General features: G+C 26.1%; 1 protein-coding gene across 4 annotated transcripts in view; it reads left to right on the forward strand.

Annotated features, from left to right (window-relative positions):
* The window catches only part of LOC129957597 (cell adhesion molecule Dscam2-like), a 929,106-nt gene that overhangs the window by 251,391 nt on the left and 651,958 nt on the right, over positions 1-25,757 (forward strand). For all 4 annotated transcript variants that reach the window (XM_056070014.1, XM_056070015.1, XM_056070016.1 and 1 more), the window contains exon 2: positions 18,659-18,985. In XM_056070014.1, the coding sequence (XP_055925989.1) occupies positions 18,659-18,985 (327 nt within the window). The remainder of the gene's footprint in view (positions 1-18,658; positions 18,986-25,757) is intronic.

A 25,757-nucleotide genomic window follows, 5' to 3' on the forward strand; every position in this document is an offset into this window, starting at 1 on the left:
ATGTAATAATATAACAAAAAGATTTTTTTTAAAAAGTTAATAGGATATTTATTTGTAGATAATTTTCCATTGTAATTGACTACTACATTTTATTTCAATTATGTAGCAATCCATATTTATATCAGTTTTATTGTTACTGATTCAGTATTTATAGTATAATATAAATACAAATGTTTATAATATTAACTTATTTTGAAAACCTTCTACCTGCATCTTTATAAATAATAAATAAAAATCTATGTTTATAAACATGCATAATATCTACTTCTCTAACGCAGTAGTGGAAAATAAAGTATTTATTATTCCTTGTAATTCTTGGAGTGAAGTCACGTAATAGAACAATGCTAAAATATTTTTCCTAATTTTAGTTTCATTTCATGAAAAAATTTCGCTGCTAAAATTAAATTGCGCAAAAAAAAAAGTTAACAGACGAACTGAAATAACGGCGTTATAATCTCAAAATAATAGCTAATGCAAATAAATAAGGAATGCATAAAAATAATTCTTTGAAAAATAAATATTTAAAAAAGGTCATAAAATGCAATATCATTAACTTATGATGAAGCAATTATAAAAGGCGTTTTAGTTATTTTTTTCTGGACAGAATAATGTAAATTTATATTGCTGGAAATGATTCTGATGTTTTGTTTTGAAAAAATTCTTGATTTCCTGGAAGACTTAAAATGGTGTTTTCCCCTTCAGAGTTTTTTTTTTCTAAACTTATCATTCATAATTTTAATTAAATACTTTTGCATTTTGACTTTCAAAAATTTACATAAAGTTCACGATGTGTTTGTACGCATCGATAAACAACAAAATATGTTCTACAAAAAAAAATCTACAAATGGAAACCAACAAAAAGGAATTCTTTCGTTCTTTTAATTAATTCTGAAAGATGGAATTTAAAAAAAAAGTAATTAAAAAGTACAAACCTTCAGTTTTTATATCCAAACACATTGTACTCTGCATGACAATTGTCTTAATTTTTTTGAGAAATTTCTATCTTATTTAAATATTTTCATTACATTAGTCTTAAACTTCTCTGTATTTGAACTAAATTTTCTTTCAAAATGTGCGACAAGCTTATCGAACATTTCATTAAGAATTCCGCTTTTTTGTTTTTTTGTTTTTGAACTTTTCAAGATCGAAAGTTGAAACAAAAAGCCCAAACGATAATAATAATAAACAACTAAACCGAAGAAATTGAGTTGAAATAACTGAAATAAAATAAAAATAGTTATTTTTTTTCCACATCGTTAGATTTCCTTAAAACAGAGGCATTTTCGTTCTTCTTGATTAAGACGGTTATATGCGTTCTAAGAAATTAAGCGTCGTATTCTTAGGTGTAAAAAATAAATACTTAATGATTTATGTCTTGTGAATGTGAAACCCACTTTTTAATTTAAAAACGTTCACAAATAGTTGTCTTCGAGGTAAATTATTAGGAAAAAAAACGAGAAGGTTTTTAACGAGTATCTCTTTTATTCTTGTTAAATAAACACGCTTACTACTTTCTTCAAATTTTATTCTTTAAAGGATGTGAATTTCTGACAATTTTTTACGCGCCAAATTCCACTGAGAATCGGTTTCGAAGATTCTTTGTTTAAGAGAGATAGCTATAAATATCCTTTTAAAGTAATTGAAAAGATTAAAAAATTAATTTCAGAATTCCTTGACATTCAAGGGAATAATTTAGAGTAAACAATTTTCTATCAAATTTGTTGATTCATTAATTTAATTAATTCCAGGAAAGCGATTTAAAGCCTTAATTTAAGAAATTATCCTTTCATTGATGATAAAAGGACTCATTTTTTATGTAGTTTGATTTTTATTTCTTGGAAAATAAACACTTAATTTGATGAAAATTTCTTTCTCTAAGTTCTATTCAAAGAACTGTTTCTTCTGGAATTACATAATAATATTAAGATAGTCAGAAATAATATATTTATTTATTATAATAATTTAAGTCATTTTTCTAATACCTAATTCACTCAAAAATTCTCCTGATATTATTGCTATCACAGAAAGTACTTTTTAAATCACATTCATTGATTGATATGTGATCTAATATTTATTTTATGCTTAATCCTAAATTGTTTAAAATTTTTAAGAAATTATAAAAAAATATAAAGAAGTAATAGAACTAATTTTTAAATTCATAAAAGTAATTTGAAGCAATAAAATTATTTTGAGACATTTTTAATAATCAAAAAGTTATAAAATGTTCTATGTAATTCTTATGTGATAAAATAAAAACAACATTGAACTGAGAAACAAATAATACTTAAATAATACGATAATATAATTTATATGGTATATTAAGATACGATAATTAAAGAAAGTTAAAAGGTAAAATATTTTCAGATATTTAGGTACCTTATTTGATGAAACTTTGCAACTGGGCGTATATGACTATTTTCAATACTTAAAGCAATAAACTCTTTTTCCACATTTTGGACCCTCTGCTTATATAGTCGAAAAAATATTCCATAACTATTTAATTAGGCACTGACTTTCAAATTTCTTATATTATAAGTTACATATTATAATTTATATTCTATCTTATATCATATTATTAGAATATATATACTTTTGGAACATTATTATTTCGTTGTTTTCTATGATTATTAAATTTTTCTGAGTTACATCAAGGATTTATAAAATGTACGTATGTAATATATTATAAGAATATTTCTGATTCGATGCTTAGTAACAATTTACTTGCAAATTTCAAATTCGTTTTAAAATCAAATACATTTTAAATTTCGAGACAATAGTTTATGTATGTGTCAGTACTCGACAAGACACGAGTTCAATAACTATAAATCTGGCATTTATATAAATTGTAGACTAAATTTAGTATAGATTTATTTCTCAAAAATTTAACAAGAATTTTAATTAATTAAAGATTGTGCGAAATACTGGCATTAAATTCTACCCAAATGAAATCTGAAAATGTTATAGCGCCATCTGTTTGAGGATATTATAGAAAAAAGTAAATTTTATAATAATATTAAAAAAAATTGTTCATAATGTCGCCTATTTTGTAGTCATCAATCATTTTATCAAACTTTAATTAATTTTTAGTAAAAAATTAAGTATTAATTGCATAGTTTTCTTTGTTCTACAAATATTAAAATCTTTTTATTTCTCCTATATTTATTTCATCCTGGAGTCTTCTTCGATTGAAGATAAACATATCGACATGCAGTTTATTTTTGCATACTGAATAAGTTTTGTTTTAATAGATACTTTTGATAAAATTTTAGTATTTGGTCTTAATTTTTAGTAACTAAAGTTTAGATTAAACTTTAGAAATAAGTAATAATGAAAAGTATTTAAAATTCATCCTATTTAAAATATTATTGATCTTTTCGGTGATATACTTAGATATATAAAATTACATTCATTTAGTTTGAAGAGTTTTTTTTTTAACTTATTGAAAAACACTTAACTGTTTATTGAATTGGAAAACACATTAAATGATTTTCCGAGGTATTAAATAATTCTATGAAATATACAAAACTTTATAATTATTCCAATTTCTATACTTATATATTTTGGTAATTTATTAATAAATTTAGAAAGTTTTTTGATAGATAAATTAGTTTAAATTAAAAAGTCAGAATTTTAGGTCAAATGGCACTAAAATAATGGATGCTCACATGGCTGTATTCATGTCTACGTATTTCTTATAAAATATAATTAAAAGTCTACAAAATTTTGAAATTTAAAAATATTTTGGTGGTAAAATCATTATGTCTAAATTATGTACAAAATATTTAATGTGTATAATAGAATGTGTGTTATGTACACAATCGAAAATTTATAGGACCAAAATGTGGCTAGACAATGATAATTATAATTAATTATTCTAATGAGCGCAAAGGAATTAATATAGAAGTCATATTATTCAATAATGGGTTCTAAATGAAAATAATTTTTATAAACATTTAGTACAAATTTTGTATATCCTTTTACATCATTTTATATTATAGTAATATATAAAGAAATCGATTTCTTTCTAGTTTCCTCAATCGATATCTTTTTATCCAATTAAGTATCACAAATTTGATGTTATTTATATTTCTACATATCTATTTAATATTCCAAAAAATTTTATTTAAATATTATAAATACTGAAATAATCCTAATTATTAATGCATGATATTATGGTAACAATAGATAAATGTTTTAAATTATGGATAACAAGTATTGAACAAAAGCATAAAAACGGATCAAAGAAAAAAAATTATACACAAATGACGCTGTTTTTCTATTTGATTTCAATTATAAATCCTCAATATCGATTATTTTCAGCCTTCGAAATATCGACCAACTTTTACTAAGAATTGCAAGTTTTTTCAGTTGTAAATATATTTAAGAGCATCCATTTTTATACTCGAGACAAATAATGCCTTATAAAATGCTATCAAAATATACTGAAACGAATAAAAACGAATATCGGGATGGAGTAGAATACTAACTAAAAAACAGACGATAAATTGAACGATACAAAATAGAGTATCCTTGGATCAGTAAAACTCTTGTTGAATCATTGATCAAAACAGTCTTTTGTGTTTCACGCAGTGGCAACGGTGTTATTACACGAGCAGATATTGCTTGTCTTGCAAAGCATGCCGGGAAAAAATGGCGCCTGAAGTGGAAGGGAGGGAAAAAATGATTTAGCGCCAGAAAAAAAGAAGGAAAACTGAACTGCACCATCAGCAAGCAATGGTGCATCATTTATTAAATAGTTCTGTTATTTTCCATGGTAACTGTTGTAAGGGGATGGTAAAGTATATTTGTTAGACCGTAATGTCTCGTTTCTGTAGTATAGTGAAGGAAAAGGTCTTTTGTATGAACTAAATTGTGAACATAAAATTGAAAAAAAAAAAAAAAGACCGCTCAAATTACTGTCTTTGTTATGAAAGAATGTTGCTTTATTTAATACATTGTCATTTATAGTATGATAAATTATATTGATGTAAACTATATTGATAAAATTGATTTGGTGTCTTTTAGTGAAATCTTAAGGTTCATGCAATTAAATATAGAAGATGTCCTTTCTAAGTGTGGTCCAATAGTCGTTTTCTATCCCTTAAGAAATAGGGATATACTTCGAATTCCAAAAAAGCCTTAAATAAAGCAAATGATTCTTTTTTATGTTGTTTGAATCAATATATTTACTGTTAAAAATTGCAAACTATAAATTCTTATGAAGTTACACAGTCTAAACAATATCTTCCAAAAATAAAGGATAATGTGCTTGTGTTGGCGTTCTACTAGACCGTTTGATCTAGAGCTGCTAAATTTGGCACGCATACACTTTAGAGGATCAGAATGTGCACTTTGGAATAAAAGTTTTGAAAACTTAATTAGAATGTTAATTAATTAAAAATTAAGTGGGAGTTTGCTTTCGTTTCTCGATAACTTGTATGAAATATTTTTATACAAGTAAATATATTCTTGTATGAAAATAATTGTTAGACCATTTTAAAAGTTTAAAGAACTATCTTTAAAATGGCATCAGTTTAATAGCAATGAAATTTAATCACTCAGATTTTATGAAATTCCAATGAATATTTTACAACAATATTTTAATTAATTTTAATAAAATCCAATCCTTTTTCTTCATATAATTGCTGTTTAATTCAATCATAAGGCATGCTGTTAACAAATACTTTTAATTTTTTTCTCTATGTACAAAGAAGATTAGCTTCATAACCAAGCAAAAGTAAAAGAAAAAAAATAAGTGTGCTCATTTTTAAACAATGTTGCTCCATTCTATAATAAATGGATAATCCTTAAAGGATTCATAAAGGAATAAATAAAAAATTAGTGAATATTAGTTATAATTACAGAATAGCGAAAAACTTCTGAAATAGTATGATGTATATCTATCAAAATTTGAAGTTTAAAAATATTTTGCTGAAGAAACCAATAAGAGCAAGTTATATAAAAATTTTAATTGAAAATTTTTATAAAATACTGATTTTGTAATATAAACTGATTGCAAAAAAGGCTAATATTTAATAAAAAAAATCTTGAAGAATTAATATTTATAAAAGGAATCCAATTCCAGTAATCATCCAATAACTTTTCTCTAAAACTTTATAAATAGGTATACACTTCCAATTAAAAAAATGTCTTACATAATTATTTTAATAATAAAATAATTATAAATAAAATTAATAATCATTTAATAGTAAAATAATTTTATGATGTTTGATCCTATATAACTTGTTCCAAGAATTACAAAATCAAAATTTTTATATAGCCCCCTCCCATGCTTCATATCATCAACAATGCTCCCCAGTTTATCCGGAATGATATTTTACACAGACAATTAAACAGAAATTCCCAAACTTGATGAGTTCAACAAAGAAGTTTTAAGAAATTGCATTTAAAGAACTGCATCAATTTACCATATTAGCTCAAATAACATATCCTCAATCCTTTTTTCTGCCCAACTGACACAACAATATTACATTACTTCTGTTTTTTCTAAGCCTAAATGCACTAAGGATCTTTACACAATTAAAGAAGCTGAGCTATCAAAATGCTTGAAAATTTTTCCTTCGAATTTGCTTAGATTTTTGATTATTTTCCTGTTGTTTTTTCTCGATACTATTGATAATGAAAGATATTATATTTATGTAGTCGGAAAGTATGACATACCTTTTTCCTCTAAAAACGAAGCTACTTATTCCAAATTTAAATTTTACCAAATTGCAGTGATAAATTCTTTTTCTTGGAATTCTTAAAATTTTTGCTTCTTTTAAAATTTGATCATTTTGAAATCTTAGAAAACAATTTATTTAGAAGGATTTAATAGCGATGCATTTTTTTTTAATTTCCCAATTAACAAATAACATATTTTTAGACTTTCAGAAAAGCCACAAAAAGATATTTTTTCTGTGAATTCTTAATTTCTTTAAAAGTGTGATCATTTTAAAATTTTAGAAAACAATTATTTATTTAGAAAAGTTAAATAGCGATGCATTTTTTTTAATATTTCCCTTTTACTAACAGCATGTTTTTAGGCTTTCAGAAAAGTCACAAAACAATTTTTTTCTGAATTCTGAAAGCTTTTTCTTTTTTTAAAATTTGATCAATTTGAAATTATAGGAAACAATAATATAGTTAGGAACATTTATTAGAGATGCATTTTTTTTTAAATTCTTCCAATTCACTAAAAACATATTTTTAGATTCAGAATAGTCAAAAAGATGTTTTTTTCCTTGGAATGCTTAAAATTTTTGTTTTCTTTAAAATTTGATCATTTTGAAATTTTAGAAAACAATAATTTATTTAGAAAGATTTAATAGCGGTTCATTTTATTCATTCTTTCCATTTCCTTACAACATGCCACCAGACTTTCAGTAAAATCGCAAGAATCTCCAACATTTATTGCTACCTAACGGCACAGAAGAATAATGTATAGATTTTTGTGATCCCATTCTGTCCTAAGAGAGACTTTTCCGATAATCATTTACCCTTCTTGTCAGAGTTTGTACTTGTCTAACACTTGTCCGGCAAACTATTACCCTTTGTTCTTATCCAGAAGAAGAAAAAAATTGAATATAAGTGTTCTTGATTTTCGATAGCAATTTTCTACATTTCGGACTTTTTTAGACTTCTTGGTTTTCAAATCGAGATATTGTATTAACGGAGCGGTGGACTTTATTAAGCACTTTTGCGAATTATTTATGAAATTAGAGATTATGAAATAAAGAGTTATGAAATTTTTAGTTAAAGTTATGAAATTTTTTATGTATATGTATTAAAATATAAACAGGTCGAATTTCTTAAAAACAATCTCTTCAAAATAAAGCGTATTAGTTTTTTTTAAATTAAAAAAAAATAATTTTAAAATATTTCTTGATGACTTCATGATATTTTCTATTGTTTTTTGTTCTTAATACTCAGTAAAAAATTATTTGGAACAAAATTGTGTATGATTTTGTAATTCTAATTATATGCTAATTTTTTAAAAAAAATATTTTTATCCATTTTTACTGAATTTTCGTAAGAATTTTATTTCTTTCTGAACTAAATTTGTCTTTTAACTACCTAAATAATCTTTAAATTTGAAATGCATACTTTATTCTCTTTTAATGTTCATCCGAAATCCTTATTATTAATTCTATTTAATTTCCTCAAAATTTAAGACACCTAGAACATTTTAAAGATATTTATATTTAATTACAATATTATTTTGCGAGAAATCATTAAAATTTAATTTTTTTTTTCTATAAGCCTTTCAAATATTAATTTTATTAAACAATACATTTTGTGACACTATTATAATTGAATATAAACACATATTTTGGTCATGAAACGATAAAAATAAAGTTTGATGTTTTTGTCCATTTTCGCTCATTTAAAGTCTACTGTCCATTTTAATTATTACATCTCAATAGATCATGAGTTTCTGACTGAAAATTCTTCTTATTAGACAGTTTTTAATATTTGAAATTTTATTGGGAAAATATTTCAAATTTTATGGAAAGCATTCGTGATTTTATTTTAATACACATATTGCTGATTTATTCAATAATATCTACTACAATTAAGAATATATGGAATAAAGCTAAAAGTTATTTATAAAACCTTGTGTAAGTTTTTAATTATACATCCATTAAATTTATAGTTTTCCATATAACTCAAATTAATTAAATTATAATGATCAAACTCTAGGTATATATCAAGTTTATATTTCTTGCATTATCTTTATTTATAATGAAGCTGTGTGTGTGTGAGTGCGTGCGTGCGTGCGTGCGTGTGTGTTTCTGAAAGTTCAATTCGAATTTGAATTAAAACATTTAAGGAGTGGGCGTTTTGCCATGATAACTATTGCAGTAATTAATTATTTTTACAAAATTTTAAAATTCACACTATTATTTTTTAAAGATATAAGATAAAAGATTCAATTTAGTTTTTTATTGAAGGTTTCATATCAATTTATAAATATTACAATATAATCAGGAAAAGGGTACTAACTATATAAAGGTATTCATAGAATAATTTTAATGGCATAACTTAATATCTACTAATAATGTATGTCTGTGAATTCGCAACAGTCAAACTGCTTAATCTAGAACTGAAAAATTGGCACATATGTGTTAGCAATAGAAAAGGTACACACCATTTTTCCTTTTTTCAAGTTTAAATAGAATTTTCATTAATTGAAACTTAAGTATGATTTTCACATTTTTCGGAGAAGGTTTTTGAAACTGTTATTGCAAATAAATGTTTCATGCCGATTTTTAAATTCTAAAAATAATTTTAATTAAGGACTATAAATTATTTGACTCACAAATTATTTATTACTTCTTTGTAGTTTGAAAAAATATATTTTAATATATTTTTTAAATAATTCTAAACAGTATTTTTCATTCCGATAACGAAATTCTACTTGCTTTTATTGTCTGATCATATATTTAATCAAATGATTTACTTATACTCTTAAAGATAAGGAAAAAATGATATTTAATTACATTTAACGTGAAAAAACATTATATGAACATTAAACATTAAACATTTTACGTGAGGAATAAGAAAATGAAGTTACAGTAACAAGAAGAACTATGTGCAATTAAAAGATTATTTGAATTAATGAATTTCTTAGGATAATATGATAACATGAAAACAGACTGTGTTAAAATGGATGATATAAACAATAAACGTTAAGCTATTAAGATAATATGATTTAATGCTATTATAACCTGATGCTTAAATTTTTTTTACTAAGAATTTTATGTATACCAAGTCGTTCATAAAAGTTTTAATTGAAATTAAATACAACTAATATTCCGGCCAACTAACTGTTTGCGGGTTTATAATTCAGGCTAGTTTTGATGACTATTTATTGTATATAGCTCGTGGATAGTTATATCATGTTTATAATTGTATGAAAATTAACAGCTAAATGTTATGATGGAAGCTATTAAGTAAGTAAAATATTTGCAATACAGCATAGTGAAATTTCCAACAAGTAGTAAATTTTACAATAAGATTTTATTGCGATAATTTTCTTTAATTATGTATCAGATGGAAAATATTTAGAATAATCGAAATATGACTACTAAATCTTCATTGAAAATTTTTTTATATATACGGTTTATTGTATGCGCAGATATAAGAGACATAATTTCCTTCAAGTAATAAGTCAAAACCTATATTAATAAGAAATTATAAGTGACATTATTTTGGAAAATACATTTTTAAAAACATTAATTATTTGACTAATTATTTTAAAATAAATAAACATTCTTCTGAGATCAAATTTTAACGCTTGAATCAACTAATTATCCTATTCTTGAAAAATTAAATAAATTTTGTTGGCTCGAAAATCAGAGACTTTTTCCCCTTTTCCGTGTTTTTGTTTTCATCTTCCAGATTTCGCTTGCACTAGATAGATAAGCCTTTAAGTAATCGTTTGTTAGCTAAAAACATCAATTGTATACATAACAAGGAACCTATATTATCTATATTAACCTTGGAATCTTGTATTAACCATATTACAAGGAAATTATAGTTGGCATTATTTAGAGAAATTTATTTTTCAAAACTTAAACTGTTTCAATAATTATCTTTTAATAAATAAACATTCTTCAAAACTCAAACTTAAATGCTTTCTATGAAAATAACCAAGACAAATGGAGTATAAACGAATCATCTTATTCTTGAAACAAATTAAATAGCTTCACTTGGTTCGAAAATCGGAGACTTTTCCCTTTTCCTTGCTGTTGTTTTCACCAAGCATTAGATTTAAACATGCTATTTAAATAAGCATTTTAGTAATCGTTTGGCAGTTAAAAATACAGTTGCATTTATTACAATGAACCTAAATTACCTATATTAACAATGTATTACCTATATTACAAGGAAATTATAGTTGATATTGTTTTGTGAAATTTATTTATCAAAACTTAAATTATTTAAATAATTATTCTATGATAAAAACATTCTGATCAAATTTAAACGCTTTCAGTGCAAATAAACGACACAAAGAGTATATCAACTAATTATCTTATTATTGAAATAAAATTAATATATTTACTAGGCTTGGAAATCAGAGACTCTTTTCCTTTTTTCCATGTTGTCATTTTTATCAAACACTAGACTTCAACCTGTTCTTGAAATAAGTACTTAAGTAATTATTTGACAGTTAAAAAATCAGTTGTAGATAAACGTTAGAACATATTAAATCAACCACTAAACTGAAACATGTACTTCGGCAACATCCATATCAATTAAAACTGGAAAAAAGCAAATAAAAAAACAATCTTTAACTTTCCCCCACAGGAGAATTTATCTAAAAAGCCCCCAAGTAAAGGTTTTTCTCAAACCCATTTAGAACCTTCACACACACTTTCTCTCATCTAAGTTTAAGAAATGAAAAGTGAAAAAAAAAATAGAGAGCAGACGATATAGAAAAATAAAGCTACAATAACGACGAAAAAAAGGGAAAGGAACTTTGGCACTAGAAAAAAAAGTAACGCAGGTTTAAGTGAAGCAGTGACAACAGCATCATGGATCTTAAAGAAAACTTTCACTGTTTCATTCTTTTTTTAACAGACGTGACCGGGGAATCAACACGTGACGTAGAGCCACATCATTTTTCTTCACGGCAAATTTTCTTTCACTCCCAGGCTTGAAGTTCTCGCTGGGAAGTGAAATGGATTTCTGTGTCAGTCAGCATCAAAATATGTGAATGTGTGTATATCACGCCCCTGCATTATGGCGGTCTGTAATAATATCTCATGTACAACGATGAAAAGATGTCTGTCTGGGCTTTCTGGTTGTAAATGCTTGCTCAGGGGGGTTTATTATTAGCTGTTTTAGAAGCACTTGAAAACAGTTGTTCGAAATCAATATAACAGTAGCATTCCTTGAATATTACCACCAGTGGGAGCATTCCCTTTTCAACTTATTTGAGTACTTTCAAAATATGATGAGTTTGTTGCTTGTATTGGTCATTTTGTGAAAGGAATTGAACATATAGTTAGAAACAAGGCATTTTTCCAAAGCAAAATCTTTGATACAAATTTTATAATTATAATATAAATTTACATGTACAGTAATAAAGTTAAGACAATAAAAAGTCAAAATTGACTTTTACCTATCGAACTAAATGTTTTTATGCACTTTTAATTATTTTTATTTATTTCATGTCGTGAAAATGAAGTATTGAATTCAACAATTCACTCATTTTTTAATGATTTTATGACTCGATTTTAAATTTTCTTTATTCACTTTTGTAATCGTGCTTATAATTTATTATTTTAATATTTTCAAAGCTTAGTTATAAATTTATTGATTGATTTATTTAAATTTTATTTATATGTAATGGCCATCATTCAGATATTCCATAATATCTATAATAATTAACAAAAAGTAAAATAAAAAAAATATATAAACTATTTTCTAAAAAGTGACATTTATTATGGGACTAAGAAAGTTTCATTTTTAAAAAATATCTTCATTAAATTTATTATTTAAATTTTACTTTTTTTAAACATTTTTTTCTAAAAATAACGCATTTATGATTGATCATTTAGTTAACTCTCGTTTTTAATAAGCCAAGAAAAAGTAGATGGATTTATTTTGGTAAAGAATGGAAGCACTTCATGAAAATTTTACAATAGAACTGATTTAAATAACTTTTGTTTTCCAATAATCAATGCCGTTTTGTTTTAATTTCATCAGTAAACGTATTTGGGACTTCAAATGTTTTTCAGGTGCTTTTTGTTTTATAAGTGTTATTGGCAGGGAGTAAAAAGTTTAGAAACCACAGTATAGAAAATATTATGAAAATTCTCCAATATAAAATGTCTCACGTAGCGATTCAAGTAAAATCATTCCTTTTGAATATTGAGGTTAACCCCAAATAATAAGTGAACGTAGATTGATTAAGTAGATTCCACATCACCAGATTTTGGGTATATTTAAACACTACTGTATATCAAACATTCTATTCCGATGTATTTTGAAGATTATTAGATATGTACCAAAAGTAGTGTTACACCGCTAAAGAGCTCATAATTATTTTTTAATTAAAATAATTAAAATTTAACTCTCTTTCAAAAACTTTCATTGGCATATGTGCTATGTCCTATAGGCGGACTCAATAATTATATTTGTTTGATGATTGGAAGAATTCAAACAGACATGATTCCCTCAACAAATGTTGTGACTCGCATTACTTGAGCCATATCGAGTAATGTATGTCAAAATAAGCAATTATTGTATAAATAAATCAATTTAATGTTAATTAATCCTTCTATTACTCACGGCGCCCTCTTTCGGTGAGTTTTGGTGGTAAAATTCATTTCTTACGGAAAAAAATTCCGATGTTGTAAATATAAAACTCTATTGTTTAAGAATTTTTAACCCTTTTTAATCATTTTTTTTAATTTTAATGAATTTGTCATATGTCGTATTTCTGATATAATTGATGCCCACCACAATATTTATGATTTGACAAGAATAAACAAAAAGCAAATATTTAATTGATTTAGTTACCGATCCGTTTGAAAACGATTTTGGAGGAATATCGTAATCTTAAAGTTCGGAAAACGAGGACGGCGCTTGAGCTGGAATCATTATCTCCAAACTTTCATGAGGAAGCTTAATTGAAGAAGAATAAACACATTTTTTATTTCAATAATTCTGAATAGGGAATATCATTAATAATCAATAAATAAATGCAACATTAAGCATCTGAATTGGGCATTTGGATATAAAACTTCCTTTAGTACGAAATAAAATTAAATAACTTTATGTTGTCATTAATGCAAAATTCATTTGAATAAGGTTATTCATTCCGCTTTTATTTATTTTTACAAAACAAAAATATTTTAATGAATTTTTATCACATCCTGAAGTTCAAATGCATTTTATGCATGCCTGCGTTAGCATTTGTAATTTCCTAAGTAGTAAAGTAAGAAAAAACATCATTTATATCAGTGATTTTATATTGAAATAGAGTCACGGTTATATGTGCACACAATTGTCTCCGAAAAATAGAATATCCATTCCAAGATACATAACGAATCATAATTTAAATTCACATGGCATATTCGACATGTATCATGTTAACATTAGTGTACTCCATTTTGGGACCAATTAAATAAACTGATTAGAATATAAAGATTTATTTATTTTACTTATGTTTATAAAGATCTAAGTAATACAATATATTGTACATCATTGTGCGGAATTATATTATATTAATCAATATTGAACTATATTATATTATATTCATCTAGTATATATATATATATATATATATATATATATATATATATATATATATATATATATATATAGCATATATACGCTACTGTGAAAATAGCCTAAGTGAAAATATTCCTTACAAGTATAATGAAATAATTCTATATAACTTTATTGTTTTACTCATAAGAAATTGATATATTCTACTTAAAATAATTTGACATTATATACTTCAATTAAAATTTGGATTTACCTATGATTTTACTTATATTTTAAATATTTATGAAAATTGATTACTTCTATAGCCATTATATGCTCAAAAACGGTAATTATTAATGTAAAAAAATATATCCATCATTTCCCACAAATGATTATTTTGCAATGCACAAAAAAAAAAAAAAAAATGTCATTCTGTTCCTGGAGATTACTTGAATTAATTTAATTTAAATAATGCATTTCTTTTACAAACATGTCCCCTTTTCATCTGTTTTAAATAAAATGAATAACATAATATATCTATATATTTTTATTTTAAACTCTTGCGCTGTAGGATCTCAATTCACTGTTCAATTCCAAAATTACTTAAATTAATATATGTTCCATGGAAAATAAAAGGAACAAAACTAAATTCTGTTTGAGTTGTAGGCAACGGGAAACTTCATTAATATCTAGTTTGCATATGAAATAATTTATTTTTTTTGACGATTCTAAAATCTCACTTCTTTTATTAGTTTTATTGACATGGGAATTTTAAAATCATACCAATTAATTAAGTTAATATTTTTAAAGTTAAACTAAAGTTTTTTTTTTCCAATTCATATCGTCTTGGCTATCTGAAAACTTTATTTTCTTCTTGTTTTATATCATTAAGTCCTTAGAGGAAATGAAAATTGCGAAATGGTTCAACTTTCCATTTGCAAATGAATTTGGAAACCACATGGGGTACTGAAAATATTATCATAATTGATATTATCTTTTGTTTAAACATAACTCAAGTAAAATGAAATTGGATCAGGAATAAAATGTTTCTACAACTAAGATACGAATTTAATTCGATAATAAATTTAAAGCACGAAACAAAAACTATCATTCCAGCTTTATAAATTACTGGTATAGGTGGTATAATGCTCTGATGTTCGCTTTAGTATGCTTTTAGAGAAAAATAAAAGATATTTTAATTAAGTATCTTAAATTTGAACTTCAATTTAATACTGAGACTACAGTTAATTTTAGTCGCCGCTGCATTTGTGTAATAAAGAATATTTTTGAAAGTTCAGAAAGAAATTCTTTATAATTCCAAACTCATGGAACAAATTTCGAGGTTGTAAAATACAGCATGAAACATATTTTTATATAAAAGCTTTTAAACAAATAAAGACAGTGAACATGAAAGGAAATATAAATTACTTACTTCTAGCATCTTTATCTAAACATTTTACAGTAGAGTTTAAAATGGTTGTTAATAAATTTTGGACATTATCAGTATTGAAAATCAGCTGACTGATTGTCCTGCCGGATAGGATTTGAATAGAATTTTTTCGACAGCTTTTTTTAAATATTTTTTTAGTAGACAGAACCAGATAGATTTATTTTAGGATACCCCATGTTTCGCTTTTATAATTATTGGTCTACCGTTTTTAATTTTTGCTGAGAACAAATTCATTTGCTTGTTGTTGTTTTTTATCCTGAACTGTGTTTTCAAAAAACCTTTTCATTTTCTACATATTCCATTGCTTAATATTTAGACAATTCTATTCAGTCACTTCAAATGATTAGTAATTTTACCAGGAAATTGTAAGATACCAATTTTAAATGTTTTACATTTCCAACAATTTTATATATTCCATCACATGATGCTCTACCATGTTTTTGGTACAGTATATCCTAATTTGATTCTTGCTAAAAAATCAGAATATTCAATCCATGACTGACGTGGTCCCCCTTTGATGTCATATTCAGAAAAATATATAAACTTGGTAGAATTTTAATGTTTGGCGAATGGAGATATGCTATGAGCGTTCAAACTTCAAATGTATTTTTTCCCCTTTCTTTTTTGATTCGTCAACAGAATCATAATTTTTCAAATTGTTTTATACTAATAAAATAAATTTCTTTAAAATTAAAAAAATTAAATATTATAAATTTAAGAAGTATGGTTGTTTCGTTATAAATCTATGTTTTTTGGAAATAATTATCAAATGTTTTTTTTTTCCTTTCTTATTCGTCAACAGAATCCTAAATTTTGATATTTTTTTATGCTAATAAAATGAATTTCTTTATAATTGAAAAGCATTTAAGTATTTTACATTTACTTAATATAGTTGCTCTGTTATAAACCCATGTTTCTTGGGAATAATTATCAAATCTTTTTGTTTTTCTTTCATTCTCATCAAAAGAATCATAAATTTTGAAATTACTTCGTATTAATAAAATAAATATATTTAAAATTAAAAACCATATTTGTATATTTTACATTTAAGTAATATATTTGTCCTGTTATTATGTTATTTGTCCTATATTAGTCCATGTTTCATTGGAAGAATTATAAAATATTTTTTTCTTTCTTGTTCGTCAAAAAAATTATAAATTTTGAAATTGCTTCGTACCAATAAAATAAATTTACCTAAAATTAAAAAAAATATTTTACATTTAACAATATGTTTTTTCTGTTATAAAATCATGTTTTTTGGGGAAAAGTATCAGATACTTCTTTTCATTTGCTGATGCCCCCTCAAATAACTTCCATTCTATTTTCATTCACATCTTCAGAATTAGAAATCGGACTTGGTATGTGGAATCTAATTTTGTTCCGCATTTTTCCCTTACAGGAGGAGTTATTCGCGTTTTCCAAGAAGTTCTTGCATTTCCCCTACAGCTAGAAAAAGGAATAAAAAAGCCATTTTTGATCAAATCATATCTTTCAACTTTTAAGTACATGCTTTAGAAGCGACGAACTATTCCTCCAGGAATAAACTGGAATTACTTTTTATTCCCTGCTCTTGCTCGATTGACTTTCAGAGTAGTAGCAAGTGGATTAGGTGTTAAATGAGTTGAATTCAAAAGAATTGCATTATTTTATTTTAAAAACTGCTCCGATCTTAATTTATTAAATCGCCATTTTAGAATAAATGCTTGCTTAATAGTTAATAAAATGAAAAAGGGAAATTCTATTTTCTTCTGTTGTGATGATGGTGCATTTGGAAGGAATTCTACTGCTCTATCAAAGTGGAACGAATTATCTGATGAATTCATTCATTACAAAAAGTTAACGGCATTTCACAAAGAAAGAAAAGAAAGTATATTTGATAGTTACTACAACTTCATCCTAGTTTTATTTTATCAAATTTAATCAAAGCTTTAAAGAATCCCTTTTAAAGTGATTCTGAATAATATGAGCTTTATGTTTTTATTTCATTTTTAAAATCCAAAATGAAAATGAGATTATTTTATGCATATCCGTAAATGATTTTTCATTTTTTATTTTCTTTCTATTATATAAGATATCTTATGCTCATATTTTAATTTAAAATTATATATTTCTGAAATACCTTTTCTTATTTTCTATCTATTTAATACCATTGCTTTTTTAAAAGCTTCGTTTGGTTTACTATCAAAAATCGATGCATGAACGTTTCTGATAATGGTGTATTAAAGAAATTATCGATATAAGCACTCTTTTGTTATTCTTAGGACTTGTAAAATGCAGAAAATGTAGTGAAAAATTTATATGGAAGTCATTTCTAATGTCATGTATTAAAATTATTCATAAAAATAATGTATGGTATAATGTTTCCATGTATTCAATTCGTTAAGAAATGTCTATATGCAAAGCATAAAATAGTTTACTTACATAGACTTCTAAATATGTATTGTTGAAATAATAAAAGTTGTTATAAAATATTCTGTATAGCATATATTTTACAATAAATTAAACCAACTTTAATAGTAAATTTATCCTTAATAAAACCAACTTTAATAGTAAATTAATCCTTAACACGGAATTTTAAAGTTATATGAGTTAAATATTTGATTTTTTATTTACTGACTCTGCATTTCGTTTAAACACGCGTTTGTAGCAAACTATATATATATATATATATATATATATATATATATATATATATATATATATATATATATATATATATATATATATATATGTAATTATTAAGGCTGTTGTTAATAAAAAAATTACTAAGAAATTATAAGTTAAAGAAATCAAAGCTGTTTTTATATTCATGAAGCAATTATGTCAAATAAAAGAAACTGGATTCAGTTTATTTTACCTATAAATTGCTTGTGCTGACATCTATCGGATTAAACTGCAAAAAAAATTAAAATTTGCATTTTATTTCTATTTGTTTCAGTTTTATTAAATTCAAGTGAATTAATAAACATGTACTATTTTTTGTAGGTTTGGGAGAACCAAGCCGGAAAGACCAAAGAGGACCAGTCTTTAGAACTGAACCTTCCTCCAGGGTGGAGTTTTCTAACAGTAGTGGCACAGAATTGAGATGTAATGCTGATGGTATACCGACACCCAGATTGACATGGCAAACAAGAGAAGGGGGAAATACACGGGATGTCCCAGGTCTACGGTACACCAGATCAGATGGGACACTTGTATTCCCACCGTTCGCTAGAAATGACTACAGACAGGACGTTCATGACACAGTCTATCAATGTTTGGCAGCTAATACAGTTGGGTCTATAGTGAGCAGAGAAGTGCATGTAAGAGGAGGTAAGCTTCTTTATCAATTTCCTAAAGTATTTTGTACTCTTCGGAATCTTTATATCCGTATTTTTAAAAACTCAACTTCCATGATGTCGTTGTAATCTTGCTACTACAAAGGTGTGGTACATTGTACCAAATAATTTAGTTATTTCTTACTTGATATATATAATACAATATTAAATACAAGAACATTTCAAACTGAAATATATAAAAGGAAAAAGAAAAAAAATGCATGGAAAGAAAAGGCGCGAATTATTTCTCGAAAATAAAAGGAAATATTTTTTTGAAATTCAAAATGGGTATCTTTTGTGCATAATGAAAGACGATTTAATGCCAGAAATCGACCATCATTAGTTCAGAAACACCTCCATAAGGAAATTAAAAGTTATAACAAATGTTTATTGAAAAAAGCATATAAATTTGGACATTAATACAATACGAATGAATTTCTTAGGATAAATACGAAATTAAATACAATATTTTAATACCTCACGAAACATGCAGAACAGACTAAAAAATAAAGGACTTCTATTGCTGATGTATATAGAGTTAAAAAAAATAGTTAGACATTTAAATAAATCAAAAAATTTGTTTTACTTACATGATTTTGCTAATTGTTTTTGTATATTATCAAATGAGGGAATAAATAATAAGACTATTGTTTTAAGATAATTGTTTTGGAAAACATGAACATAAATTACAATAGTTTAACTACAGCGATTACACATCCTGAGACGATTAAGCCTATTTTTACGCTCGATTTAGTTTTCTGTTTGAATCTTATTATTTCTTAATTTCTTCTCTGTCTTCTTTCCTCTGAATGATGGGATATATTGGTGATAAGGTAAATACTCGCCAGATCATTTCTAAATATATTTTCCACCTCACTTAATTACGTTGAACGTTAAGAGGAACGTTGAATACAATGCAGCTGTAAAAACGTTCAATGAAGCATTCTGAGATTTGTACGGTGGTTTGTTGCCATTCGAAAATAAGTAATAGCAGCAGTTTCTGGGTCACACATGTATATTGTTACGAAATTTCCCGGGGTTCGTTTGGATAGTGGGAGTTATATGGTGTGGAGAACGCTCAATCAGCAGGCGGCAGTAGAAAATAAAACAATGACGTTTATTTAAACGAAGACACACAGGACAGCACAAAGACGACAACTATATACAGCACAAAAGACGATTATCTTCAGCCGAGACGTGCAGCATACACAGCAGCATGCAAAACAGCATAAACAGCAGCATACAGCAATCTCTACTGTCTGCAGTCTCTACTGCAGTCTTCGTCGATCCCGACTACCTTTCGACTCCATTGGTCCACGACTCGTCTGGCAGCTGCGGCTGCTTCCTTTTATAGGTCTCAGGAGGCAGGGCTAGAGGCCTCTCAACCAATCAGGAACGTATCTCGGTTCCTATTGGACGGATCGGGAAAATTCTAGATGTTTCGGGTATAATCTATTTTGGCGCCAAAATCGCCAAATTCGTCGCCAAGTCACCAAATGATCGCCAAGTTTGTCGCCAAGCACTGGGACCTCCTGTGGAACCAGCTATGCTGTGAAGCCGCAACACAGATTCGTAACATTATATAGATTGTAGAAAAAAAAATTTAGAAATAGGAAATATTTTTAGATCAATATTAGTTGTGAAATACTTGACAGAAAAATCATTGCTGGACCTGCTTTTCAAATTCTCTCTTCTTTTTTGAATGATTCTACTTGAATGATTTTTACTTTTGGTAAACTCATGTAAGCGTGTTAAGTACAGCATCGATATGTACAGTACTGCATTGTGAAAGTGCATAATAGCAATTTTACATAGACAATTCGGATGTAAATTCAAAAAAAAAAATTACAGGCAAAATTATTATTTTTTTATTTTAATAATTACTGATATCATAATTAATCAAACAATGTAGATCTAGATAAAAAAAAAGGGATTGTAAGAAGAAGGGCCTCAATATACATTGATATAAAGGATTAAAACCAACCGTATCATTGTTTTAATGTTATAAGTTATCTAAGTTTTTAAAAACTTTTACTTAATATTTCCGGAAAAGTGATCATTCAATATAGATCATACTCATATAAGCATGTTAAGTATAGAATTAGGAGCGAGAAGGTAATGTGATAATGCAGAATAAACACTTTACGTAGATAAAACGAATTTAAATTCAGAAAATCACAGGTAAAATTATTGCTTTTATTTAAATAATTACTGATACCATAATTAATTAAACAACGTAGATCTAGATAAATGGAGGAAAAATTTGAAGGCTTTCTAAGATGAAGTGTCTCAGTATGTATTGATGATTAAAGCTTACTATAGAAGTAATTGGCTCAAAGTGATACCAAAAATCAATATGAAGTGATTCCGAACATAGCATTGTTTTAAAGCCTATATATTATCTAATTTTCTAAAAAAATTTATAAGTGTGAAATATAAAGCTTACATTTTTAAAAATTATGGTTTTTTTTCTGTATAAAATAGATTAAAGTAATATATTGTAAATTTTGAAACCTATGAAACAAAATATTTTTCAAGTAATAATTTTTTTTTTAGAATGAGAACATGATCTTGTTTTGGTTTTGGGTATTTGAAGACTCAAAAGGCATGGGCAGAAAATTGGCGATTTATCGCTTTTGAGTTATCAATTTTTCGATTTTACGGTTATTAGAAAATGACAAAGAATATAAGCATATACGGTTATTAGAAAATGACAATTATCGGCGATAAGTCGCCAAATGGGGCGACTTATCGCCGACAAAAAGTTACAACTTTGCGCGAATATCTTGTATATATCCGATTTTCCCGTATGGCCAATAAAGGACTTGGTCATAAGAAATTATCCCCCGAAGAAACACAAAGAAGAAAATGGAAATTAAAGCGAAATAGCGAGTGCAAGTATCAAAAATTAAACATTATATATATATTTTTTCAATTTTAAAATTTTCTAGGGGAAAAAAAAAAGTGTTTGATTGAGCGATTTTGAGATGGTCGAAAACCAATGCTTTTTTAAATGTTGATGATTGGGAATATGAGTCATGTGAGAACATGGTCTTTTTCTATTGGATTGATACCACATAATTTAAAAATTAATGTTCTCACATTATAACAACATTTATTTATCATTTTATTTAAACTTTACTTTGATGAATAATAGAAAGTAACTAAAATGAGAAGCAACTTTCTTTCGTTTTAATCGTATTACAAGGAACGTATCTTTATTTAAAGAAGTATGAAGTTTCCTTTGACGACTACAATTCATTATGAGTAACTCGTTTATATCCAAGAATAAATCGTGATCTTTAATTTTAATAAAATGGAACAATAACTATTTAAGAAATCACCATTGTTTGAGCAAAACTTAATCATAACTAAAATTTCAAATCGCTAACAAAGAGAATACACAAATAAGGAAAAAAAAACACTAACACTTTCGTCTTTATAATTACCCAATAGAGTAGCAAGATTAATTTGGAAAATTATTTGACTTTCAGCATCCGATACATAAGCTTTTCAAACATCACCAATTTTTTTTTCTTAAATCGCCAAATCGATAAAGACTCTTCATTATTTAGACTCATCGGCATCAATAATCATCATACTTTTCGCATTGTGTTTCTCAATTATTTTCAAAGGGTTTTCTTCGTTCTGTGCTGGAGCAAAACTTCGCCGGATATGAATCAAAATTAACGTAAATGATGACATTCTTATGGTAATTCTTGCTAATGAGCAGAAGTATTGAATTATGTACCCGAAATGAGATAATCAAGAAAAAGGGGAACGCATTTATCTAGTTTGAATGTAGTCTTCCTCGTGTTCTTTTTGCTATCTAATTTTAGATGCAAACTGGTAATTAGTAAGAAAATACATAATGCCATACAGTTGGAGGAAATAAAAGAACAGCTTTTCTAACACCAATTAAGAATATTCAAGATTTTGTAAGATGAGGGGAGGTTTTTTATTCACTGTGATAATTACTTTATGAACTTATTGGTAAGGCGACACGTAAGATATGAATTCATTTCCTATTGCTGATATAGAAAGGATTTGATACCGCTGGTAATTTCAGATAAAAGCAAATGATTTATTTAATGCTTAAAAACAAAGCAAGCAAATGATGCATTCAATGGGAATCTTAATAGGTATATTTAATAAATTTACTAAAAGCAGTTTTTAAAATGTGCATTAATTAGAGCGCTTAACTTCATTCTTAAAATTCAGATATCTCCTACTTTTGAGTTTTTAATATTTGATTCTTAATTATAAATGTTACGAAATCTTAAAATCTCTTAAAGCTAAAATTCACTATTAGATGGCGCCAGAAAAATATAATCAAAATTTCATTAAATTACTTAGATGAATAATAATTAAATTCTTAAAAGGGTAAAATAGAGTATTGTCATAGATAATAAATATATACACAGTTAAAAGCTCCAGTTTATGAAAAAGTAAATGAAAATATGATTATAATTTGCTATACAAACAAGTCAATATCAAATTGAAGAAAAGTATTTTAAAATGAACGCATCTTTTCATATTAAATTTTGCATTCGCTAACAGCTTCTCATAAAGTAAAAATATTAATGTCATAGTTATTATCTTAGTTATTTAGTGAATATTAAAATCTCGATAGGCTTAATTTAAAATTTGAGAGTGCATACAAAATATATAAAAAGTAATATGCAGAAACTGGAAAAAATAACGGAATATCTTTTCCAAATATCGAGATATTATCAAATTAGAAAATTATTTAACAAATTTACTTAATTTAAAGAAATCCGTTATGGATATTGAAAATATACTCACATTTAAATTTAAGAACTTATAATACAAAAGTGAGTAAATATTTAAATATTTGCTGCATGTTAATTCAAAATAGATATTTGATATTTCTAGATAAAGGCAAAATAATTTTGATTGGTTGAAGAATTATGATCTAGAATAAGATAATTATAATTATTCAGTCATATAAAGTCAAAGGAAGACTGTTTTAAGTGTTCGTCGGTTTTCTTTAAATATTACTCAATGTAATTTTATTAAATAAGCCACTATGTAATTTTGTTAAGGGTTAATTTTAACTCACTTTAAGAATATTATTTTATGTGTTGAAAATGCATGCATAAAATGGGCTTTAGTATTTACACATTAGATCTTAGCTGCAAGGCGTGGAGTACAGATAGTTACGTTAACATATCAAATTAGGCTTAAGATATAAAAGTTAAATTCTTTAACAAATGTTGAAATATTTTTAGTTAAGTGAGAAAAAAAAGAAATGATCTTATATGAGGGGAGGAAAACACTAATTTCAGAGAGCCCATGAATAAATACAAAAAAAAAAGAATTTGAAAAAGAAAACAAATAAAAACAGAAGGAACTCTTATTTGTATTGCTCGAAAAGGCTCCTTCTTCAATGAAATTTATCCACACAATCTCTTTACATATCCAAAAAGGACCTGAAATAATGTGAACACACAGTAGCCATTCTGTTGTCTTCCAATGACTTTACATTCTCTTGAAATCTTCATGATGTTATTCTCTAATATCATGATGATTTTTATTAAAATGTGCTTTTATATTTATATTATCAACCACGCCTCTTAAATTATTAGGCCTGTTGTTATCTAATTCAGTTTTGTTTAGTTGAATTTCTGGGGAACAACCTTATCAAGCTTGTTGTTCCCCAGAAATTTCTTTGAAATACTGACAAATCAGATCCATGATTTGCAATATTTTCTTATTTAATCATGGAATCCGAGATACGAAGATCGTTTAGGAACTTCCTGATTTAAAGACAATCAAAGATTTCTTCAGCTTTTTTTTTCTTATTTATTCCAGGCATTTTTCATCCTATCAATAGATCAAGGCATAATTTTCTCTAGACCTTTCATCGATCCAGAAACGTTATATTATCCAAGAATGATGTACAATATTGTACAATATTTTGGTATATTATATTATTCAATATTCTGCAATATTGTACAATATTGCTAATATTGTTTAATACAATGCAAAGAATGCAGTATTGTACAATATTGACATGTATGTTATTAGATAGGAAGGAAGGCAAGATGATTCCTTCTCTTGACATACTGACAAATAATACAAATCAGATCCAGGGTTTTCGATATTTTCTTATTTATTCATGGAATCCTAGATATAAAGATTGGTTAAGAACTTCCTGATTTAAAGACAATCAAAGATTTTTTCAGTTTTCCCCGCATTTATTCAAGGTATTTTTCAACCTATCGGCAAATCAAGGCATAATTTTCTCCAGACCTTTCATAAATTCTATTATTATCCCAGAATGTTGCACAATATTGTATAATATTTTGCGATATTATTTTATTCAATATTCAGTAATATTGGATGATATAGTGTCACAAATATTGTTTAATGCATTACAATATTGTATAATATTTTGTGATATTATTTTATTCAATATTCAGTAATATTGGATGATATAGTGTCACAAATATTGTTTAATGTAGTACAATATTGCACAATATATGTATGCTACTAAATAAGCAGGAAAGGCACGATGATTCCATCTCTTGACATACCGACAAATCAGTTTCACGATTTGCAATATTTTCTTATTTATTCATGAAATCCTAGATATGAATATTGATTAATATCTCCCTGATTTAAAGACAATCAACAATTTCTTCGGTTTTTCTCTTAATATTCAAGTCATTTTTCAATCTATCTGCAGTCAAGGCATGCTTTGCTCCAAACCTTTCATAAATTTTATATTATTCCAGAATGAT

Source organism: Argiope bruennichi, chromosome 11 (genome assembly GCF_947563725.1).
Source record: "Argiope bruennichi chromosome 11, qqArgBrue1.1, whole genome shotgun sequence".
NCBI lineage: Eukaryota > Metazoa > Arthropoda > Arachnida > Araneae > Araneidae > Argiope > Argiope bruennichi.